Consider the following 21,927-nt stretch of genomic DNA (forward strand, 5'->3'; position numbering starts at 1 on the left):
GGAACTGGGCAAGGTTTGGGACTGTGTCGGTCTGGGATGCATGGAGGAGCACTGCTCCCAGTGACACTCCGGATGGAGCAGGGTCGGCACATGTGTTGCCAGGGGCCACACAGATCATTTCCATTCCTAAGCAGAGTAACTAGCAGGGAGGCTTGTGGAGGGAGGGCTTGCTAAGTCTGGCCTTAATGCAGTTTTTTTTTTAAATTTTTATTTACTTAGTGAATCGAAACAGCCAAAAATTGAAAGGGAAGGGGGAGATAGAGAGGGAGAATGAAAGAGAGACACCAGTAGCACTGCTTCACCCTTGCAAAACTTTCCCCCTGCAGGTGAGGACTGGGGGCTTGAACCCAGGCCCTCATGCATTGTATCAGGTGCACTCATGCACGTGTGCCACCACCCAGCCCCCTCCCCCAGTTCTTTTCAAGACACTCCGCTAGCATAAATCCCCTTCTTGGGTCCAGGCTAAAGCCTTTCTTTCTCCTGCTGGGCCTCTCTTTCAGAGTGCCCCACTCATTCTCGGTGGAGGTCCCTCCAATGCCCCAGGGTGTAATTCAGGTGCTCACCTGCCTCTGTCCCCAGGCTGGGCTCTGCTCCCCATGTTATAGTGTGCACTTCTGGCCCCTGCAGTCCTTGGGGGTGTGTGTGTGGGGGGGTGGGATTGGCGGCCAGCTGCTTGCTTTTGCAGCAATGGCTGCTCCTCAGCCTGCAGGTATCCACTCAGATGTCACCTCCTGGGCTGGGCTTTCCCTGACTGTCCTATGGAAAGTCGCCCCTCTCACGGTCCTATTACCTCGTGTCATCACCTGCATAACACCAGAGTCACTTTCACTATTTGTCAGGCTGAGCTGCTGTCCCTTCCTCTAGGGAGCAAGTTCAGGGGGCTGGGGGTGGGGCCAGCAGAACCAGTTGCTACACCACAGGCACCCAATAAAAATATCTGTTGATTTCTGCGGAGAAGCCATTCCAGAAGCCAGACCTTCCACCTTCTGCACTCCATAATGATCCTGGGTCCATGCTCCCTGAGGGATAAAGGATAGCAAAGCTGTCAGGGGAGGGGAGGGGATATGGAGCTCGGATGGTGGAACGTGTGGAATTGTACCTTTCTTATCCTATGGCCTTGTCAATATATATTTTTTAATTTTATAAATAAATTAATAACAAAATAAATAAATATCTGTTGACTGATGGAATGAAGGCAAGGATGGGGTGTCTGACTTGACCCCTGTCCCCCGACCTGGCCCCGGGACCAGGTGCAGGAAGGCTGGCTGCATGGCCCCTGGACGGAGAGGGAAGGCATCAACAGCAGGGGCGCTGTGCTCGCAGACCGCAGACCGCCAGACAGACTGACTGACAGTTGGGGACCCGCGCCGGGCAGGCAGACTGTTGACGGACGGTTGACAGCCGAGTGGCAGCCAACCGACGTCCCCAGGGCCTCGACGGGCGGGTCCAAGAGCCCCGAGGAAGAGGAAGGCGGGCGGGAGAAGCCGCTGGGCTCGGCCCAACCGCCGGCCTCGAACCGGCGACCCGCGGCGTCCGCGCAGGGGCCGGCGCGCGGGGCGGGGCGGGGCGGGGCGGGGCGCGCGGTCACGTGAGCGTGTTGTGGGCACGTGACCGCGGCCGGCCTCGCCCCGCCCCCTCCTCGCTCCGGTCGGCGGGTGTGAGCGGAGCGGCCTCGCCTCCCGGCCCAGCGCCCCTCAGCCGCCGCCGCCGCCGCCGCCCGCCCGCCCGCCCGCCGGCCATGGCCCCCGGCCGCCGCCGCCGCCGCCCGAGCGCGGTGCTCCCGCGGCCCTGCGCGCAGTGACGGAGCGCGGGCCCCTCGCGCCCGCCCGCCCGCCCGCCCGCCCGGGGCCCTTGTTCTCCGCGCCGCCGCCGCCGCCGCCGCCGCCATGTTGGCTTCAGAGCCGCAGCGGAGCCGCCGCCGCCGCCGCGGCTGAGGGAGGCCGCGAGCGGAACAGCCCTTCGCGGGGCGCAGGGTGCGGGCCGCCTCGGAGCCCAGCCTCGCCGCCCGCCTCCCGCCGCTCGCCGCCGCCGCCGCGCCTTCCGCTCCCGCCCGAGCCGCCCGGACCCCGAGCCCAGCGCGGCGCCATGGCGGAGCAGACCTACTCGTGGTGAGCGGGGCGGGCGGGGTGCACGCCCCCGATCCGCGCCGGGGCCGGGGATGGATGGATGGATGGATGGATGGATGGACGGACAGCCGGTGGGGGGACGGGGATGAACGGACAGCCGGTGGGGGGACGGGGATGGACGGACAGCCGGGGCCGGGGATGGACAGCCGCGGGGACGGGGACGGACAAACGGGGGACGGGGATGGACAGACGGGGGGACGGGGACGGACAGACGGGGGGACCGGGATGGACAGACGGGGACGGGGACGGCCAGCCGGGGGGACGGGGACGGCCAGACGGGGGGACGGGGACGGACAGACGGGGGGACGGGGACGGACAGACGGGGGACGGGGATGGACAGACGGGGGACGGGGATGGACAGACGGGGGACGGGGATGGACAGACGGGGACGGGGGGACGGGGACGGCCAGCCGGGGGGACGGGGACGGCCAGCCGGGGGGACGGGGATGGACAGCCGGGGGGACGGGGATGGACAGCCTGAGACGGACAGCCGGGGCCGGGGACGGACAGCCGGGGGACGGTGATGGACAGCCGGGGGGACGGGGATGGACAGCCGGAGACGGACAGCCGGGGCCGGGGACGGACAGCCGGGGGACGGGGATGGACAGCCGGGGCCGGGGACGGACAGCCGGGGGCCGGGGACGGACAGCCGGGGGCCGGGGACGGACAGCCGGGGATGGGGGGCGGGGGAGCCTGACCGCCCGACCGCCCGCACCCGGAACCCGCAGCGGGGACGGGAGCACCCCGGGCCCGGCGATCTGTCCTGCCTGTCAGCGGCCGGGACTTCGCTCAGAATCCGGGGTGACCGGGGCGGAGGACGGAGATGCGGGAAGGACCCGCGAGTTGTGCTGCATTGTGTTTGACTGTGTTGGATGCATCTTGCTTGCATGGGGACTTGTCAAGTGCTCAGAGGGCTGAGAACCCGCCTGGCCTGGGAAGGTGCTGCTGCCAAGGTTGGGGGGAGGGGAGAGGCCTCTGCAGGAGGGGCTGGGGGGGCGTCCAGTGGGTGCCAGGCCCGTGTCAGGGGTGCCCTGGCCGAAGCAGGTGGCCGGGAGACGGGGAGGACTTGGAGCAGAGGTGGCGGCGGGTTCGGGTCCCAGGCCCTCTCCCCCCTGCTCAGCACAGGGCTCAGTGGAGTGGGAAGGAGGAAGGAGGGAGGGAACATGGTGTGTAGCCGGACAGGGTAGGAAGCCCCCCCCCTCCTTTGGCCTTTCCTGTAAAACGGGGGTTGGGGGGATGGGGATGGCCATTTTCCCCAGACGGGGGTGGGGGGGGGTGGGGGGGGGTGGGGGGTGAGGACAACTCCCCAGAGCTCTTGGAGAGGGCGGGTGGTGAAGTGCTCCCATTACCTTAGGGAGTCAGGAAAGAGTGGGCGAGGGCTGGAGGTGAAGGCTGTCTGGGAGTTAGGGGGGCTTGTGCCTTCACGGAGGGCTAGCAGGGGCGGGACCCCCCAGCCGTGCCCACAGCCGGGTGGGTGGCCCACTGGAGTGACATGGAGGGAGGCCACGGGGAACACGTGGGGCTGCACCAGTCACCAGCCCGTTCACAGACATTCAGGTTGACTTGACAGGTCGGGCCGGCGCCCATGGCCTGTTCGCAGCCGCAGGTGGCATGGAGACCAAGGCAGCGAGCGGGTCCTGCGTCCTGTCCTGTCTGGATGGGCTGAGCAAGAAGTGCCGTCACAGGGCTCCGGGGGTGCTGTGGGAACCAGTTCACCTCCCCAGAGTGCGGGGGGGGGGGGGCAGTTTGCATCGTGCTGGTGGTGGCGGGAGGGTTGAGATAGCACAGCGGCCCAAGCGTGGGGTAGCCAGGCTGGCACCGGGTGGGTGGCCACTCTCTCTCGACCTCTGTGTGCCGCCGTTTTGCGCTGGACGAGACTTTCGATACCAAAAGACTTCCTCGGGCCCTAGTTCCCTTTATGTGCCCGTGGGCAGAGGAGCTCCATGAATTCAGAGCCTTCAGCTCCTCTCTTGAGGTGGGAGGTGGGGAAAGTCCTCACACCATCTTGAGAGAGGGGAGCCTGAGGTTGGAGGATTGGAACACCGGGCGACTGCTGGTTCTTCCGGAGCCGGCCGAGCAGCAGCTAACGTTAAGACTCTCCCCGAGGCGTGTAACCCACGCTCCTCTGAATCTCACGCATCCCTGAAGTGGGTGATCTTTCCTGCTTTGCAGAGGAGGAAGCAGGCTCGGAAGACCAAGTAATTTGTCTGAGATATTTTTTACCTGTGGTGGTTTATTTTGCTTAACACGAGTGCTTCCGTTATTTAACGCCTCCCGTTAAGATCTCAGTATGGAGGAGGTATTCCACAAGGATGTGTGAACCGAGTCTGGGACTAGCTGTCGCTTTGTATACCTCTGTTACCGTTCTCTTAGAGCTGATTGATTTTCTGTTTGAGTAGACTTTCACCCTATCTGTCTGCGGCCTTTTGGAGACTACTACAGCGGTATAGATTGGTGGGAGAATGGAGAAGGGGGAAAACTAGGCTTCACTCGGCTTTTCACGTAAGATGCAAATATGATTGGTTTGAGCTGACAGCTGTGGTCAGTTATGAGTACGTAGAGATTGGTTATTCTCGCCTGCATTCGTTCATGTGTCTAGAGTTTTCGTGATAGAAAGCTGAGGGGGGACCACTATGCACAGTCACGCTGTTCTCTGCTTTCTCTCCTTGCTTTCCTCCAGGCAGATTCTAGCAAACTCCCGCTACCCAAGGTGCAGCGCAGATCGCACCCAGCTGCGAAGCATTTTCTGCCCCCACACCCCCCCCAACTGGAAGCGAGCTCTTAATTTTTTTTCTCTGATTTTTTTTTAAATTGGGGAATTAATGTTTTACATTCAACAGTAAGCACAATAGTTTGTACATGCATAACATTCCCCAGTTTCCCATATAACAATACAACCCCCACTAGGTCCTCTGAATCCTTCTTGGACCTGTATTCTCCCCACCCACCCACCCCAGAGTCTTTTACTTGGGGGCAATATGCCAATTCCATTTCAGGTTCTACTTCTGTTTTCTTTTCTGATCTTGTTTTTCAACTTCTGCCTGAGAGTGAGATCATCCCATATTCGTCCTTCTGTTTCTGACTTATTTCACTCAACATGAGTTTTTCAAGGTCCATCCAAGATTGGCTGAAAACGGTGAAGTCACCATTTTTTACAGCTGAGTAGTATTCCATTGTGTATATAGACCACAGCTTGCTCAGCCACTCATCTGTTGTTGGACACCTGGGTTGCTTCCAGGTTTTGGCTATTACAGATTGTGCTGCTAAGAACATATGTGTACACAGATCTTTTTTAGATGGATGTGTTGGGTTCCTTAGGATCTATCCCCAGGAGAGGAATTGCAGGGTCATAGGGTAGGTCGGTTCATTTCTAGCCTTCTGAGAGTTCTCCAGACTGTTCTCCACAGAGGTTGGACCAATTGACATTCCCACCAGCAGTGCAGGAGCTCTTAATTTTTAATGCTGTTGACCCGCTTCCCTCTTCCTTTTCATGCGTGAGTACCTGGCTAAAGAGAGCGCGCGGTGGCAGGGCACAGACTCGCATGTGAGAGGGCCAGGTGCCAGCCCAGACACCACTGCCCAGTGATACTCTGAGCAAGGTCGTCTGCTGATATCCTTTTTACTTAGAAACACCAAGGAAGTGAAAGAATGCATGTGAAAACACAAACGGAAGGTGCAAACTAAGACTTTTATCACGCTGAGAAAAACGCCTCTCAATGTATATTTTTGAGCAGTATGAGCAGTTGTTTTGCTGCAAGTTCTGAGTGAAGCTGTTGTTTCTTGATGGAGTCAGTACGGTGCTGCTCTTGAATCTCGGTTAAAGTCAGAGCGAGGTGGGGCCTGCACGGTGGCGGACCCGGGTAGGCGCACGTATTACCGTGCACAAGGACCTGTGTTCAAGCCACCACACATTCCCTCCAGAGAAGTTTCATGAGAGGTGAAGCAGGTCTGGAGGTGTCTCTCTTCCTCTCTGTCTCCTCTTCTCTCTCAATTTCTTTCTGCCATAAAATAGAAGAAGAAGAAGAAGAAGAAAAGAAAAAAATGGTCGCCAGGAGTGAGGGATTCTTAGCTCGACCACCAAGCCCCAGCGATAACCCTGGTGGTAATTAAAACATCAAAAAGTAAGAAGGGGGTCTCTATCCAAAGGACATAAGTTAAAAAAAAAAAAAAAAAAAGACACACATGCCGCCCTGGCTGCATCCCCTGTGAGAGACTGCTGGGGGTGTTTGTGGGGGGTGTGCTTAAAAGAAAACAGTGAAGTGTAAGGGTTAATGTTGGGGGGGAGAGGTCATCTCGTGAGAATCTCTTAGATGAATTTTGTTACCAAAGTATTAATAATTCACTCCACTTTTCACGTACTTACATATTACAAGCATTGCTAAGTAAGGAGACAGCCTCAGAGAAATTAGGTGACTTACCCAGGGAGACCATGGGAGAAGACTGGTCCATTCCCAGTGGACTGCTTGTGGCCAGGAAGGAGGCTTTCGGTAGAGCACGGACGTGGACGTGTGCGGCTTCTTGTTGGGTCCCCCGTACTGCGTGTGCCAGAGTGGTGGTCTGCCCCCTCCGAAGACAGACAGACAAGCACTGGGGGTGCACCATCTTCAAAAGAAAACAAAGCAAAATCAAGAGTGACTGCCAGTAAGAATCTTGACACTGAGTCTGCGTGTTTAAGTCTCCACACCCTTCTCTCCGGTCGCAGTCACTCTCCCCAGTGACTGGGTGGAACGCCTGTGAGCACAGCTCCAGAAGCAAGTGCTGATCTCTGGGTAGGGATCTTCACGGTGTGGCCCTGTGTGTGTCTGGGAGGTGACAGGCCTTGCACGTGGGTAAGATTCTTTCAGAGCTGGGTACTGACGGGTGCCTGGCGTGGGCTGGCGTGATTATATCTGGTTGTGTGTGGTGATCATTGCATCTGGTGAAAGAAACAAACTTCTGTTTTGCCCGGTAAGGCCTTATCCCCGCTCTGGGCAAAGACATGGTGCCTTACACCGAACAAAGTGTGTGCTCGACTGGACTGTCTCCTGGCCCCTGGAAGGTGGTTGTTGTTGTTTTATATTAGTATCATTATTTTTGCCTCTAGGGTAATCACTGGGGCTCGGTGCCTGCACTACGAATCCACTGTTCCTAGAGGCTATTTTTTCCCTTTTGTTGCCCTTGTTTATCGTTGTTATTGTTGGATAGGACAGAGAAATCGAGAGGAAGGGAGACGGGGAGAGAAAGACAGGCACCCACAGACCTGCTTCACTGCTTGTGAAGCAATCCCCTTGCAGGTGGGGAGCCGGGGACTTGAACCGACCTTATGTTGGTCCTTGCGCTTCGCACCACGGGCGCTTAGTTAACCATTGCACTACCACCTGGCCCCCAATTTATATTATTTTAATGAGAGAGATACAGAGAGAAAGACACCAGAGCCCTGCTCACCTCTGGGTTATGGTGGTGCTGGGGATTGAAACTGGGAGCTTGGAGCCTCAGGCATGGGAGTCTTGTAAACCATTCTGCTGTCTCCCCAGTCCCATTCTTTTTTCCCTAATGAGGTGCCAGGGAATGGGTCCATGGACCTGTGGGTATGCATTGCCATCGACCAGACTACCAAGCCCAGTTCTCTGTTTCTCTGTGAACCCAGGACCTCATACATCTCATGTGTGCACTCACTATACCCAGCTGCTTATTCATTTAGAGGGCTGGGGACAGGCAGGAGAGACACCATAGCTCCAGAGCTTCCTCTGGTATAGTAATACTCTCTGGTGCAGTGCTGGGGCTCAAACTTGCCGAGTGTGAAGGCAAGGTAAAATCCTACCCATTGTGCTTTTTCTTTTTAAAGTTTTACTATCCCCACCCCCACCCCCACCAGAGCACCCCCTTGGCACATAGGATGCCAGGGACCCAGCTCAGGGCTTCATGGTTGAGAGTCCAGTACGTTATCCACTGCGCCACCTCCCAGCCATCCTCCCCCCAGCTTTCTGTTTGTTTCTGTATTGTTAGAGAGGACGCGAACGCAAGGAGGAGAGAGAACCCACGGCCTCTCCAGCAAGCGTGGTGTTTCCTGGCACTGTCCCTGGCTCCCCCGTGGTGTCAGAGATGGAACCCAGCACCTCATATTTCCCATGGAACGTGTGTCCTGCCCACAGAGCCATCTCCTGCTCTCCTGACGAAAGCTGAAAAAACGTTGAGTTGGAAATGTGTCTAGCTTTCTAAACTTTAGACTTGCTTATTTTAAAAACATGTTTTGCTTGTAGTTAAAGTGCTATGTTAATGTTTTCTTGATGCGTGATTCAAACTAAAGTTAGCCAAAACTAAGACCATCGATTTGTATTGAAATAATTTTCCTCAGTGTTTGTTCTTTAGGGAGGAGAAGCTGGAGAGTTTGTAACCATGCCAGCCGACAATTAATCCAATAGTAATGTGACTTCAAATGCCTAATGTTTATGTCTCTTTCATTATTTTTGGAGAGAGAAAGAGAGCCACTGCGGACCTGCTTCATTGTGAAGTTCCTCCCTGCAGGCGGGGACCAGAGGCTTGAGCCCAGGTCCTTGCACATGGTGATGTGTGTGCTAGCAAAGTAGATTTCCCTGTGACTGTCGTGAAGACAGCCGGTGTCATTGCACTGTGAGGTGTTACTGTGGTCCTGTATAGTTATCCGTTTCCCCCCTAAGGGCTTATTTTCATCATCCTTAGCTGTTTTATCAAACCGTCATGAAAGATCAAGGGTAGCCCAGTGATAGAGCATCAGGACTTCCAAGTGTGAGGTCGTAGGTTTGAGTCCTGGCGCTGCATGTGCTGGGGTGATGCTGTGGTTATTATCTCTGTCTCTAATAGATGTAAACAGGAAGGGGCTTGATAGCACAGTGGTTTTCCAGAAGGACTTTGGTGCCTGAAGCACCAGAGATTCCAGGTTCAGTCCTCAGCCAGAAGCCAGAGTTTAGCAGTGCACTGGTAAAAAGCAATCAGTCAAATCAAATCAAATCAAATTGAGAGGTGTCCTATGAAGAGAGTATCTAACCTAGTGTGATCTTGGCTGAATTTGGCACCTGAGACGTCACTGGCAAGAGAGCAGAATATACGGTACGCTTTCTACAGTTTAAAGGGACCTTTTTAGGGGTACAAGCTAAGTTTACTGGCTTGTTGTTACTCTATGTATAAATCAAGAAGTGTTTGCACCTTTTGAGTTTTTGTGGCATCTTCTGTCTTTCTTTCTAAAGGCAGAGACAGACAGACAGACTGACACACCCCGAGACCACAACACTGAGACTTCTATAATGAAGCGGAGGCTGGGCTGCTGTCTACCTGTAGCTCGCTCTCTTCCTTTCTTCCTTTCTTCCTTCCTTCCTTCCTTCCTTCCTTCCTTTTTTTTTTTCTTCCTTTTAGATAGAACAGAGAGAAATGGAGAGAGATGGGAAAGACGGGGAGAGAAAGACAGATACTTGGCACACCTGCTTCACCACTTGTCAGGCGACCACCCTGCAGGTGGGGAGCCGGGGCTCAAACCGCCAGTCCTTGCACTTTGCACCACGTGCGCTTAACCCGCTGCGCTGCCGCCCGACTCCCTGTAGCACTTTCTGATCCTAACTCAGCGCTCCTCTTGGAGTTCTCGCCACATCCGTGTGTAGAGGGGCTGCAGGTGAGCTCAGGCCAGTTGACAGGGACACCTGCAGTTAGACTCGTGACCCTTGCAGTGGGTGACTCCTTAGACTCCAGTCAGACTCCAGCGCACAGCTCGCTAGTGAAGTATCCTGCTCTGTGGCTAGCAGAGTTTCGGCCGAGCCCCCGTGACAGTTTGGAAGGTCTTTTCCAGATGCTAGGCCAGCACACATGGCAGTAGCCAGCTGCCCAGCTACTTAGTCAGTAGGGCTCACTCGAGCCTGCTGGGAAAACTCACTAATTTCCAGTATTGTGACTAACAGCCAACCCAGAATTGTAAAAACGCACTAAAGCAGAGCTGTGCCCTAGCTGTGTGCGTGTGAATTTGATGTCTGTGAATGCATTGAACTTAAGTGAACACTCATAAATACTCAGTTTTGTCATTGGCACTCTAACTTTTCATTTGAAATCCTAAACTGTGAGGCGGGCTCCAATTCCACTAGGTTCTCTGAATTAGGAGATCTGTAGTTTGAAAATGATTCTGCGAACGAGCTCACTCGTCCTGCCCTAGTGTTATATTTTGCACATTGTTGATGTCTGTTCTCCAGAGAACTGTCATGTAGATTCTTAAAAAACGCTTTTTATTAGAGATTTAATAATAGTTTACGGAATTGTAAGATTACAGGGACTAGTTTCACGTCACCCACCACCAGAACTCTGCCCCTCCCCCATAGTTCTCACAAAGTCTCGGGTACCGTCTGCTTAGTTTTTTCCCCTCCTGTAGTTCTTGTGTTTGAATTCTTCTATTCCACACATGAGTGAAACCACTCATAGTTGCCTTTCACCTCTTTGCTTCCGGGCCAAGCTAAACACTTCAAGTCCCATCCGTCCTGTCCAGAAGGACACGTGGGTTTAATGAGGTGATGTATGTGAAAATAACTGCGAGATTACTACATCACTACAGAAGTGATCTAACCAGCACTTAAGCTTTGATGTGTTCACTCTGATGAGAATTTGCTGAGGTTTGCAAATCCTGCCGTATGGGAAGGGGCCTGGAGGTGGGACGGGGTAGTGGCACATTGGCTGAGTGCACGTTACTGTGCTTGAGGACTTGGGCTCAAGCCGCCGCCGCCCATCTATGGGGGAAGAAGCTTCCCAGTGGTGGAGCAGAGTCGCCCCCCCCCCCTCCTTCTCAGTTTCTCTCTGTTAAATAAGTAAATTGCACAGTTAAAAAGGAAGGGGGGTGGGAGATGGCTCACCCAGTGGAGCACACACTCTGTCATGCTCAAGGACCTGGGTTCAAGCCCCCAGCCACACCTGAGAGCGCTGCACCAAGGGCAGCTCTGTGAATAGTGGATGGTGCCATGATTTCATTCCTTCTCTTCCTTTTTGATTCTATTTGAAATTGAAAGGAAATAGAAGAAGGAATAGGAATAAATTTGCAACTTGTTGATTTTTATTGTTGCCTTTGAAATGTGACATGGTGTTTTTGTTTTGTTTTGTTTTTAGTCCAAGTTCTACAACCATTGCTGTATTACATAAAACAAGAAGAATCATGAATAGACTTTGTTCATTCTTCCTGAAATCAGTTTTATTTTGATCTTTGGAAGACAATTCCTTATAATCTTTTTAGATGAGGAAATAGTAGCAGAGTAGATGATCCTAGCCTTCCTTTTTCTTGTTTCCTTTGAAATTCCCAGGAGCTTTTTTTCCTAGCTGAAACTGCCCGAGCAAGGGCTGCTCTCTGTGTCTTACCTGTTTCCTTAGTCCACACACACCAAGTCTCCCAGGCCTGCCCATTTACCTTTGTCTGAGGGCCTTACACTTGGGCTTCACGCTTGACCTAAATAGGGCATGTGTAGCAGGGCTCTGTTAATTGTTATTCAACCTGGTTACACAGACATTTTGAATTAGATACAACTTGACTTTGTCTTATTTCCTTGTCTTGATTTTTGCCCAGAATCTCTAGCTTGATTTTAGACACTTCACTTAATAGGCAGCCCTAATTTTTAAACTTTTTACCATTTGCTCTTACTTTTTTTTTTCTTTTTTAAAAATTTCTTTATTGGGAAATTAATGTTTTACATTCAACAGTAAATACAATAGTTTGTAGATGCGTAACATTTCCCAGTTTTCCATATAACAATACAACCCCCACTAGGTCCTCTGTCATCCTTCTTGGATCTGTATTCTCCTCACCCACCCACCCCAGAGTCTTTTACTTTGGTGCAATACGCCAGTTTCAGTTCAGGTTCTACTTGTGTTTTCTCTTCTGATCTTGTTTTTCAACTTCTGCCTGAGACTCTGAGATCATCCCATATTCATCCTTCTGTTTCTGACTTATTTCTCTTAACATCAATTTTTCAAGATTGGCTGAAAACGGTGAAGTCACCATTTTTTACAGCTGAGTTATATATATATCACAACTTGCTCAGCCACTCATCTGTTGTTGGACACCTGGGTTGCTTCCAGGTTTTGGCTATTACACATTGTGCTGCCAAGAACATATGTGTACACAGATCTTTTGGGATGTATGTGTTGGGTTCCCTAGGATCTATCCCCAGGAGAGGAATTGCAGGATCATAGGGTAGGTCCATTTCTAGCCTTCTGAGAGTTCTCCAGATTGTTCTCCACAGAGGTAGGACCAATTGACATTCCCACCAGCAGTGCAGGAGGGTTCCTTTGACCCCACACCCTCTCCAGCATTTGCTGCTATTAACTTTTCTGATGTATGACATTCTCACAGGAGTGAAGTGCTATCTCATTATTGTCTTTATTTGCATTTCTGTGACAATCAGAGACTTGGAGCATCTTTTCATGTGTTTCTCAGCCTTTTAGATCTCTTCTGTGATGAATACTAAGTTTATGCAGAAAGGAGTTCAGCCAATATTTTCCTCTAAGTATCTGATAGTTTGTGGTCTAATATCCAAGTCCTTGATCCACTTGGAATTTACTTTTGTATTTGGTGAAATATAGCGATTCAGTTTCATTCTTCTGCATGTTTCAACCCATTGTTTCCAACACCATTTGTTGAAGAGACTCTGCTTTCCCCATGTAATAGTCTGGGCCCCCTTGTCAAAGATTAGATGTCCATAGGTGTGGGGGCTCACTTCTGGGCTCTCAGTTCTATTCCACTGGTCAGTGTGTCTGTTCATGTTCCAGTACCAAGCAGTTTTGATGACAATGGCCCTATAATACAATTTGAGATCTGGGAGTGTGATGCCTCCGGTTCTGTTCTTTTTTACTCAAGATTGTTTTGGCAATTCTAGGTCTTTTCTGGTTCCAGATAAACATTTGTAGCATTTGTTCTATTCTCCTAAAAAATGTGCTTAGGATCTTGATGGGGATAGCATTAAATTTGTAGATGGCTCTGGGTAATACATTCATTTTGATGATGTTAATTCTTCCAACCCATGAACATGGAATATCTTTCCACTTCTTTGTGTCTTTTTCAATTTCCTTAAGTAGTGACTCCTAATTTTCAATATACAAGTCTTTCACTTCTTTGGTGAGGTTTACTCCTAGATATTTTATTGTTTTTGTTGCTATAGTAAAAGGAGTTGATTTCTGGATTTCAATTTCTTCTAACTTAGTGTTTGCATAGAGGAATGCCACTGACTTTTGAATGTTAATTTTGTAGCCTGACACCTTATTGTATTGGCTGATGATTTCCAAAAGCTTCTTGCTGGATTTCTTAGGTTTTTCTATGTATACTATCATGTCATCTGCAAACTGGGAGAGTTTGACTTTTTCTCTTCCAATCTCTGTCCCTTTAATTCCTTGCTCCTGCCTGATTGCTATGGCAAGAACTTCCAACACTATGTTGAGTAGTAATGGTGATAGTGGGCAGCCCTGTCTAGTACCTGGTCTGAGGGGAAATGCTTCCAGTTTTTCACCATTGAGTATGATGCTGGCTGTAGGTTTGCTATATATAGACTCCACTATCTTCAGGAATTTTCCATCTATTCCCATTTTTTGTAGTGTTTTGATCATAAAGGGATGTTGTATTTTGTCAATGCTCTTACTTTTTAACTTCCAGAAGTTTACATTCATTTCTTTAAGATGTTTGCAAAAATACTGCCATTAGAAATAAAAATTAGGTTTAGAGTAGAAATTCTCATATCTTTGCCATTGACAAGTACAAGCACAAACATATTAACAAGTTTAACATTGTGAAGATATTTCCTGACAGGCCTGTCCTGGGCACTCTTTCCCCCCACAGAAATCCCACCTGGGACCACAGCTGTGCACGTTTAAGCTGGTTAAAGGTTTGAGAGTCAGTCAGCCCGGAGTATAGAGAGGAATGGAAGGCCAGAGTCTCGAGCGACAGTTGAGAAGTGAGAGGAGAGGGTAGGAGACAGCTCACTGGAGTCAGGCACATTGGGAAGAGCAGTGGTGAGGGAAGAAAAGGCATGGGGATTTTAGGGCCAGGAGTGGGGAAAGCAAAAAAACAAAAACAAACAAACAAAAACAACCAGGGTGTTGGGTTTGGAGAGGAAGTCACTTGACAGGAACTAGTAAAGGTCAGAGCGGTGAAGCTGGGAGTCCAACTCGCGGTGGGTAGCGAGGGCACTGGATAGGAGTGAGATAGACATGAAGATAGTGGATGGTATAGACAGCAGGGCTAGAGGGGTCTTTTGATTTTAAGCCCTTTATTTGAGGGGGGAGGTAGTTGCGTATTTGAAGCAGGCGGAGAAATTGCTCTGGAAGGTGGAAAGTTTGCTTTTGTTGTAAAGTTAAAAGTCTGATTTTTTTAAATGGTTTTTTAATGATAGCTTTCAGTTAGGAGTTGTGAAGACAGCATAATATATACAAATAAATGCTTAGGGTATATGTTTAGTCCCTGTTGCTTTTGGTGGTTCTACTTGTCACTGGTTCAGATTGAGTTGCATTTGGAAATCCAAAAGGAGATTTTTAAAAATGCAAACAGTATGTGATACAGATTCTTTTGCCTGTCACAATCTGGCTGTGTCACCCTGATTTCTTAGATTCTTTTTAAGGTACTACTTCAGAGCTGGTAAGGTAGCTAGCTCACCTCGAGAGTACATGTTCACTATGTGCTCAGCCCAGGCTCTTGCTTGGCCCTGTCACATCACATCAGGGGAAGCATCAGTGCTGTTCTAGCTTCCCTTCTCTCTCTCTCTCTCTCTCTCTCTCTCTCTCTGTCTTTATCTCTGCCTCTCTCTGTTTGTAAAAGTCAACTCAGAATAATGAAGTCTCAGTGACAACAAAAAGCAGCAGCAGCAGAAGAAAGGACAATAAAAAGACAGAATACCATTTCATTCAAATCGGACTACTCAGTTGTATCATATGGCTGCCCCGTTCTTCCCCCAAGTGTCTGAACAGGCAAGTCCGCCTGTCTTCCAAGGCCCCGTGGAAAGGCTCTCGTGTCCTCGCAGGGCCTTCCGACTGACCCCTGAGAAACCTGCTCCTGATGCCTGTAGTCGCTCCTTTCCCTCTCAGCTGTCCTGTGGCAACATTTAGAGTTTTCTGCTTTTGTATTGAATGTGTTTCCATCGTGAGCTGAACTCTGCGTAGGCCAGAGTCATAGCGCCATAACGCAAGGACCTGTGGGTAGTAGGTGGTCATACTGGTTTTGTAAGGAATTGGTATTTCAAAGGAGATTTTACGAGGTGCTGCCCTTTAGAATTGAATGTCTCCCTAAAAAGGGCAGGGCACACGAAGAGACAAGAGAGGCGGAGGGTCTGTTCCTCACCAGGTCTTCTCGCAGGACTTTGAGAATCAAATGACTTGGCCAAGAAACAGAAGCAGAATCATCTCATTTCCCAGTGTTTTGAGGTGGAAACTGGTCAGGAAACCAGTTACACTGCAGGAGGAGCCGTTGGAGAAGAACAAAGCTGTACACGGGGTGACTGTGACTGGTCATTAGCAAAAAGGGCAACGCACCGTTGTAGTCTGACTTTTTTTCCCTTTTCTTTTTTGTGAAAGAAGCCGTAGCACCGAGATTTCCGCCTGTGGGGTAGGCAGAGCTGTCCCCTGCGGTATCCCCCTGCGGTGGCCAGGCGCCGGATTAGCAGGCAGCTTCCCTCTATCTGCAGGCTTCTCTTCCCGCCTGCATCGTGGCTCAGTAGTAAATATGGGAGAACTCTGACAAAATCAAAAGGCCAAGGAGCAAATACTTACCTAGTAGCTCACCAGGTCAGCACTGTGCAAGTCTGCCCAACTTCCTCTATCTGCAGAACACCCCAGAAGGTCTCCCAGCCAGGCCCTGAACCCCGAAAGGAAACATTGACAGAGGCCTGCTGACTCACTAGATACTCATCTTCAGACCACAGGCTGCGCCAGCTTGCTTACTCGTTCATGGCATGTGTTTTAAAGTGAAGACCTTTTCTATTTGCCTCTGGGGTTATCGCTGGGGCTCAGTGCCTACACTACAAATCCACAGCTCCTGAAGGCCATTTATTTCATTTTGTTGGCTAAGACAGAAATTCAAGAGTAGGAGGGGAGATGGAGAGAGAGAGAGACACCTGCAGACCTGCTTCAGCCGCTTCATTGTGAAGTGACCCCCCTGGAGGTGGGGAGCTGGGGTCTCAAACCAGGGTCCTTGTGCTTCATCCTATACGCGCTTTACCCAGTGCACCACCGCCCGGCCCCCTAAAATGGAGACTTTTCAGTTTGCAATTAATTAACAAATCAATCAACCTTAGGGGGAAAATTCAGTAATGTGCTCATGAAAATATTTTGTGGGAGTTGGACAGTAGCGCAGCGGGTTAAGCGCAGGTGGCGCAAAGCGCAAGGACCGGCATAAGGATCCCGGTTCGAACCCCGGCTCCCCACCTGCAAGGGAGTCGCTTCACAGGCGGTGAAGCAGGTCTGCAGGTGTCTTTTTTTCTCTCCATCTCTCTGTCTTCCCCTCCTCTCTCCATTTCTCTCCGTCCTATCCAACGACGGCATCAACAACAACAGTAACTACAACAACAATAAAACAAGGGCAACAAAAGGGAAATAAATAAGATATTTTTAAAAATCTTAAAATATTTTGTAGAAAACCTCCATTGAGGTGTGAGGAACTATAAAGCTCTGTGGAGACTTTCTGAGAAACTTAACATTTTCTCTTGCTACTATTTCAAAAATTCATGTTCTTTTTCATGGAACCAGGGCCTCACGGTGTGTGATGCACTGCTCCTGCACTGCATTCTCCCTCAGACAGACGGAGGAGAGATGCCACAGCTTAGCACGCCCAGAACTGTGGTGCTGGGGCCTGGACCTGGGTCCTGCACGTGTGTCTGCTACCTCTCTGATCCCACCTTTGTTTTTAGTTTTTTATTTAAAAAAAAAAAGTCTAAAATAAGTGGAGATTTATTTTATCTTCACCTTTTTTTCTGTAAGACGTTGTTAACCGAATGTCTTGCTTAGTGTTTAGAGAAGCATCTGTTGGCCTGGTGTGCGCGCATCTTAAACCCCATAGGGGGTTAAGAACCTCACTTGGGCCCAAGCAGGTAGCTCACCCGGGAGGCGCTCGCTTTGCTGTCATGGAGTCCAGGCTTGAACCTGACTGCCCCACACTGGGAGAAGCTGCAGTGCTGTGCTGTTTTTCCCTTGTTCCTTCGGTCTGTCTCCCTCTATGTGAAAAAGCTGACCTGTAACAGTTAAGCCCTAGCAACGAGAAAAATAAAATAACTTTAGGGGCCAGGCAGCAGCAGCGCAGTAGGTTAGGTACACAGGTTCCATGCACAAAGACCTGGGTTCAAGCCCCTGCTCCCTACCTGTGGTGGGGGTAAGGCCTGGGGGGTTCACAGTATTTCTCTGTCACTCTCCTTCTCTATCTTCCCCTCCCCTCCCCTCTCAGTTTTCTCTCTGTCCTATCAAATAAAATAATAATAATAAATGGCCGCCAGGCACAGTGGTGTTGTCATGTAGACACTGAGCCCCAGCTGTAACCCTGGTGGCAATAAAATAACAGATAAATTAAATCATTAACATAACTTCATTTGGGATAGTCATAAACCACAAGTTTGGGAGATTGACTTGGTTTTCAAGCATGCTGAAAATAACCTGAAGTTCAAGGATGGCTCATTAGAGTTGTATTTGTGGATAACAAATGTTCTAAAAGCCAAGACTGAAAGTTATCAACCGGGAGTCGGGCGGTAGCGCAGCGGGTTAAAGCACAGGTGACACAGAGCACAAGGACCGGCGCAAGGATCCCGCTTCGAGCCCCCGGCTGCCCCCCTGCAGGGGAGTCGCTTCACAGGTGGTGAAGCAGGTCTGCAGGTGTCTGTCTTTCCCTCCTCTCCCCATTTCTCTCTGTCCTGTCCAATAACTACAACAAGGGCAACAAAAGGGAATAAATAAATAAATAAATAAATAAATAGACATTTTTTTAAAAAAAGTTATCAACCAACTTAGAAAAGAGAAAGCAACAGTACATCAGGGAGAGTGTGGTGAATGAGACGATGGGCAGTAGAGGCAGAGGTGAGGTTTGGAGCCCCAAGCAAACATCTGAACTTCAAGAAACCAAATGGGAGGGAGGACCAGGCAGCGCAGAGCAGGGCGCTGAGCCAGGAGTGCGGGCAGCAAGGCAGCCTTGCGCTTCAGTCTGGACTCCGCAAGTTGGTGGCGAAGCAGCATTTGGTGATAGGCCAGGCTTGGGCTGCCTGGAGCTGTGGAGAGTCTCTGGCCGGCGAGTCACTGCGGGACTGGGCAGCATTCTGGATTCTTCTCAGAGGTCTCGCTGGCCTCACGCACACTTGAAGTTGTCGCTGACTGCATCTTCGTTGTTACGCGATCCTTGTTCCTTTAGTACACTGCACTTCTTTCGGCGGTTTCCTTGTTCTTCTCCTTGTAAAATTTTGAGTACATGGGCTCATTTTTTCCCCAGTATTTTATTTTATTTTATTTCTACTAGTGATTTAATATTGATTTATGAAATTATAAGATAACATGGGTATAATTTCACGCCGTTCCCACCACCAGATCTCTGTGACCCCATTCCCTCCACTGCAAACTGCGATATTTCTCCTGAGGTCATAGATACGGATTGATTATTATTTCTATAAGTATCTTTTTTTTTTTTTTTTTTTGCGCCTATTTTTTCTATGTTCCTGCCTTCTCTTCCTTTCTAACTCATACCTACACCTACTACTACTTCTGAATGTCCTTCCCTCTTTACTCTTCTCTCTCTAGATCCTGATGGAGTTGGGGTTCATCTTCTCTTATCATTTCTGGGAGTATGGACCAGAATCCTTTTTTGTTTTTTTACATATTTATTATTTTCCCTTTTGTTGCCCTTGTTTTTTATTGTTGTTGTTGTTATTGATGTCACTGTTAGATAGGACAGAGAACACAAGGACCGGCATAAGGATCCCGGTTCAAACCCCGGCTCCCCACCTGCAGGGGAGTCGCTTCACAGGCGGTGAAGCAGGTCTGCAGGTGTCTATCTTTCTCTCCCCCTCTCTGTATTCCCCTCCTCTCTCCATTTCTCTCTGTCCTATCCAACAATGACAACAACAATAAAACAACAAGGACAACAAAAGGGAATAAAATAAATATTAAAAAAAAAAAAATAGGACAGAGAGAAATGGAGAGAAGAGGGAAAGACAGAGAGGGGGAGAGAAAGACACCTGCAGACCTGTTTCACCACTTGTGAAGCGACCCCCTTGCAGGTGGGGAGCCAGGGGATTGAACCAGGATCCTTATTCCGGTCCTTGCGCTTTGCGCCACGTGCACTTAACCCTCTGCGTTACCACCCAGTTCGCCCAAATTTCTTTTTTAAGGGTGCAGAAGATGGGAGTTCTGCTTCTGTAACTGTTTCTCTGTTAGACATGGATATTGGCTGGTGGATCCATACCGCTAGCCCGTTTCTATCTTTCTCTGCGTTCTGTTTTGTTCATATCTTTATCCTCTGTATTTTAGTACATGATTTGCTAAAAATGGATGTTATTTGTAATTGGGAGGTGGAGGGAGAATGTGTGTGTCCCTCTATGTCTTGTCAGAGATTTCACTCAGTGCAACTGGTCCTAGGCTAATTTTTTTTTAAAAACTTATACAAGGGGGTGGGGGGCTGGGCAGTAGCACAGCAGGTTAAGCACATGTGGCACAAAGCACAAGGACCAGAGTAAGGATCTTGGTTTGAGCCCCTGGCTCTCCACTTGCAGGGGGTCACTTCACAGGCGGTGAAGCAGGTCTGCAGGTGTCTGTCTTTCTCTCCCCCTCTCTGTCTTCCCCTCCTCTCTCCATTTCTCTCTGTCCTGTCCAATAACAATAACAAGGGCAACAAAAATGGGAAAAAATGACCTCCAGGAACAGTGGATTCATAGTGCAGACACCAAGCCTCAGTGATAATCCTGGAGGGGGGAAAAAAAACTTTAAAAAAACAATCTTATACAATATGTATAAATCAAGATGAGGAGAGAGGAGAGAGAAATGGGGAGAAAGCGCAATTTCCGCTGGAGCCGGGCCTCGTGCTTGGTAAGCTGTGCAGCCTACAGGCTGAGTTATCAGGCTTAACAAGCCCTGTGTTTGTTATTTTACCAAAGCACTGCTTAACTCTGGCTAGTGGGCATGTGCGGACTGAACCTGAGAGTTTGGCGCTTCACATGTGAGAGTTTCTTTGCATAACTGTTACTCGATCTTCCCCACCCCATATTTGAGTTTTAAACTACAAGCCCTAGTCAAAATAAAACTAGGACCAAAGTCAGAGAAGTGAAACTCCAGCTTCAACAGCCTCCCCCCAGAAAAAGTAAAACTAAAAGGAAGGGAATATCTGTGAGACCTTAAGTCGCTGTTAACCCTCAGTGTTCGGAGTGCTACATATTATATATACATACACTTTCTTATGGCGGCTGGGTAAATAAAGCAGCTCTGGAAGGTGTTAAGCTCGACCCACCTTGATAATCTACTTAAACAACTGCTTCAAAATACAGGAGGGAAAGCAGTCGCTGTGTCGGCAAAGCCATTGCTACAGCAGTGCCACACAGCAAACAGCCCTCCAGCCCAGGGGCTGCACATAACAGTCATGTATTCTCAGGATCTTTAGGTTGGCTGGGCCGATTTTACTTCTTGTTTCAGATGTGTGAGCTGGGTGGCTCTGTTTTGTGCTCTTTGTGGGGCCCAGGCTTGAGTGGGCAGCAGCTGCTCAGGGGAAGTTCTCCTCGGGGCAGGGGCAGGGGCAGGGGCAGGGGCACAGGACGACAAGTGGAGACCTGCAAGGCTTCTGAGGCCCAGGCTCCCGAGCTGGCAGGCTGCCACCTCTGCTTCATTCTTGCCCCAAGCAAGTCATATGATGGGAGCCCAGGAACTGAGCCGCAGAACTAAACCACAGAGCTGACCCGTGCCCACTCAGTGGGAGGGGCTGCACACTCACTCACTCACTCACTCACGTGACTCAGGAAGAGATTTAGGAAGGGGTAAAGAGTTAAGGTCGGCAATGCAGCCACAGTTGAAGTTCCCTCTTTCCTTCTATGATAGATGAGAACGTGTTTTCACTCTCTTCAGACCAAGGGCTTTCAGTCAGTCAGTTCATGTGGGTCTCTAGCATTCTGGTTTTCTTTCTAAAGTTGTTGTTTTTTAAAATTATTTTTCCTCTTTTGTTTTTTTAACCTTTTTTAAAATTATCTTTATTTATTTATTGGATAGAGACAGGTAGAAATCAAGAGGGAAGGAAGGGGTGATAGGGAGAGAGACAGAGAGACACCTGCAACCCTGCTTCACCACTTGTGAAACTTTCCCCCTGCAGGTGGGGTCCAGGGGATCAAACCTGGGTCCTTGCGCATTGTAATGTGTGCTCAATCAGGTATACCACCACCTGGCCCCTAAATTTTTTCTATTAGGTAAGTTATTTATTTTTTTGCCAGAGCACTGCTCAGCTCTGGCTTATGGTGGTGCAGAGGATTGAATCTGGGACTTCAGAGCCTCAGGCATGAGGGTCTCTTTGTATAACCATTATGCTATCTACCCCTGCACTCAACTTACTTATTTATTTATTTATTTATTCATTACCAGAGCATTGCTCGGCTCTGGCTTGTGTCAAATAAGTTATCTCTTTGGCTCAGTGCCTTCAAGGACTCCACCAATGGCCTTCCCCCTCCTCCCTTATTTCTTTGATAAAGGGATAGAGACAGAGATAAAGGGTGGGGAGAGAGAGGAAGAAGGGAAGACACCTGCAGCACTGCTCCTGTGAAGCTCCCCTCCTAAGCATGCGTTTGTGCCCAGGTCCTGGTGGGTGGTGACGTGCACTATACACAGCATGCCACAGCCCAGC

General features: G+C 50.0%; 2 protein-coding genes across 2 annotated transcripts in view; one reads left to right on the forward strand and one right to left on the reverse strand.

Annotated features, from left to right (window-relative positions):
* The window catches only part of ACADS (acyl-CoA dehydrogenase short chain), a 379,518-nt gene that overhangs the window by 252,252 nt on the left and 105,339 nt on the right, over window positions 1-21,927 (reverse strand). The gene's annotated exons all lie outside the window — the stretch shown is intronic.
* Window positions 2,006-21,927, forward strand: part of SPPL3 (signal peptide peptidase like 3) — a 109,870-nt gene continuing 89,948 nt past the window's right edge. The window contains exon 1 of the mRNA XM_007525264.3: window positions 2,006-2,108. Coding sequence (XP_007525326.2) covers window positions 2,086-2,108 — 23 coding nt within the window. The 5' untranslated portion in view covers window positions 2,006-2,085. The remainder of the gene's footprint in view (window positions 2,109-21,927) is intronic.

Source organism: Erinaceus europaeus, chromosome 6 (assembly GCF_950295315.1).
Source record: "Erinaceus europaeus chromosome 6, mEriEur2.1, whole genome shotgun sequence".
Taxonomy (NCBI): Eukaryota; Metazoa; Chordata; class Mammalia; order Eulipotyphla; family Erinaceidae; genus Erinaceus; species Erinaceus europaeus.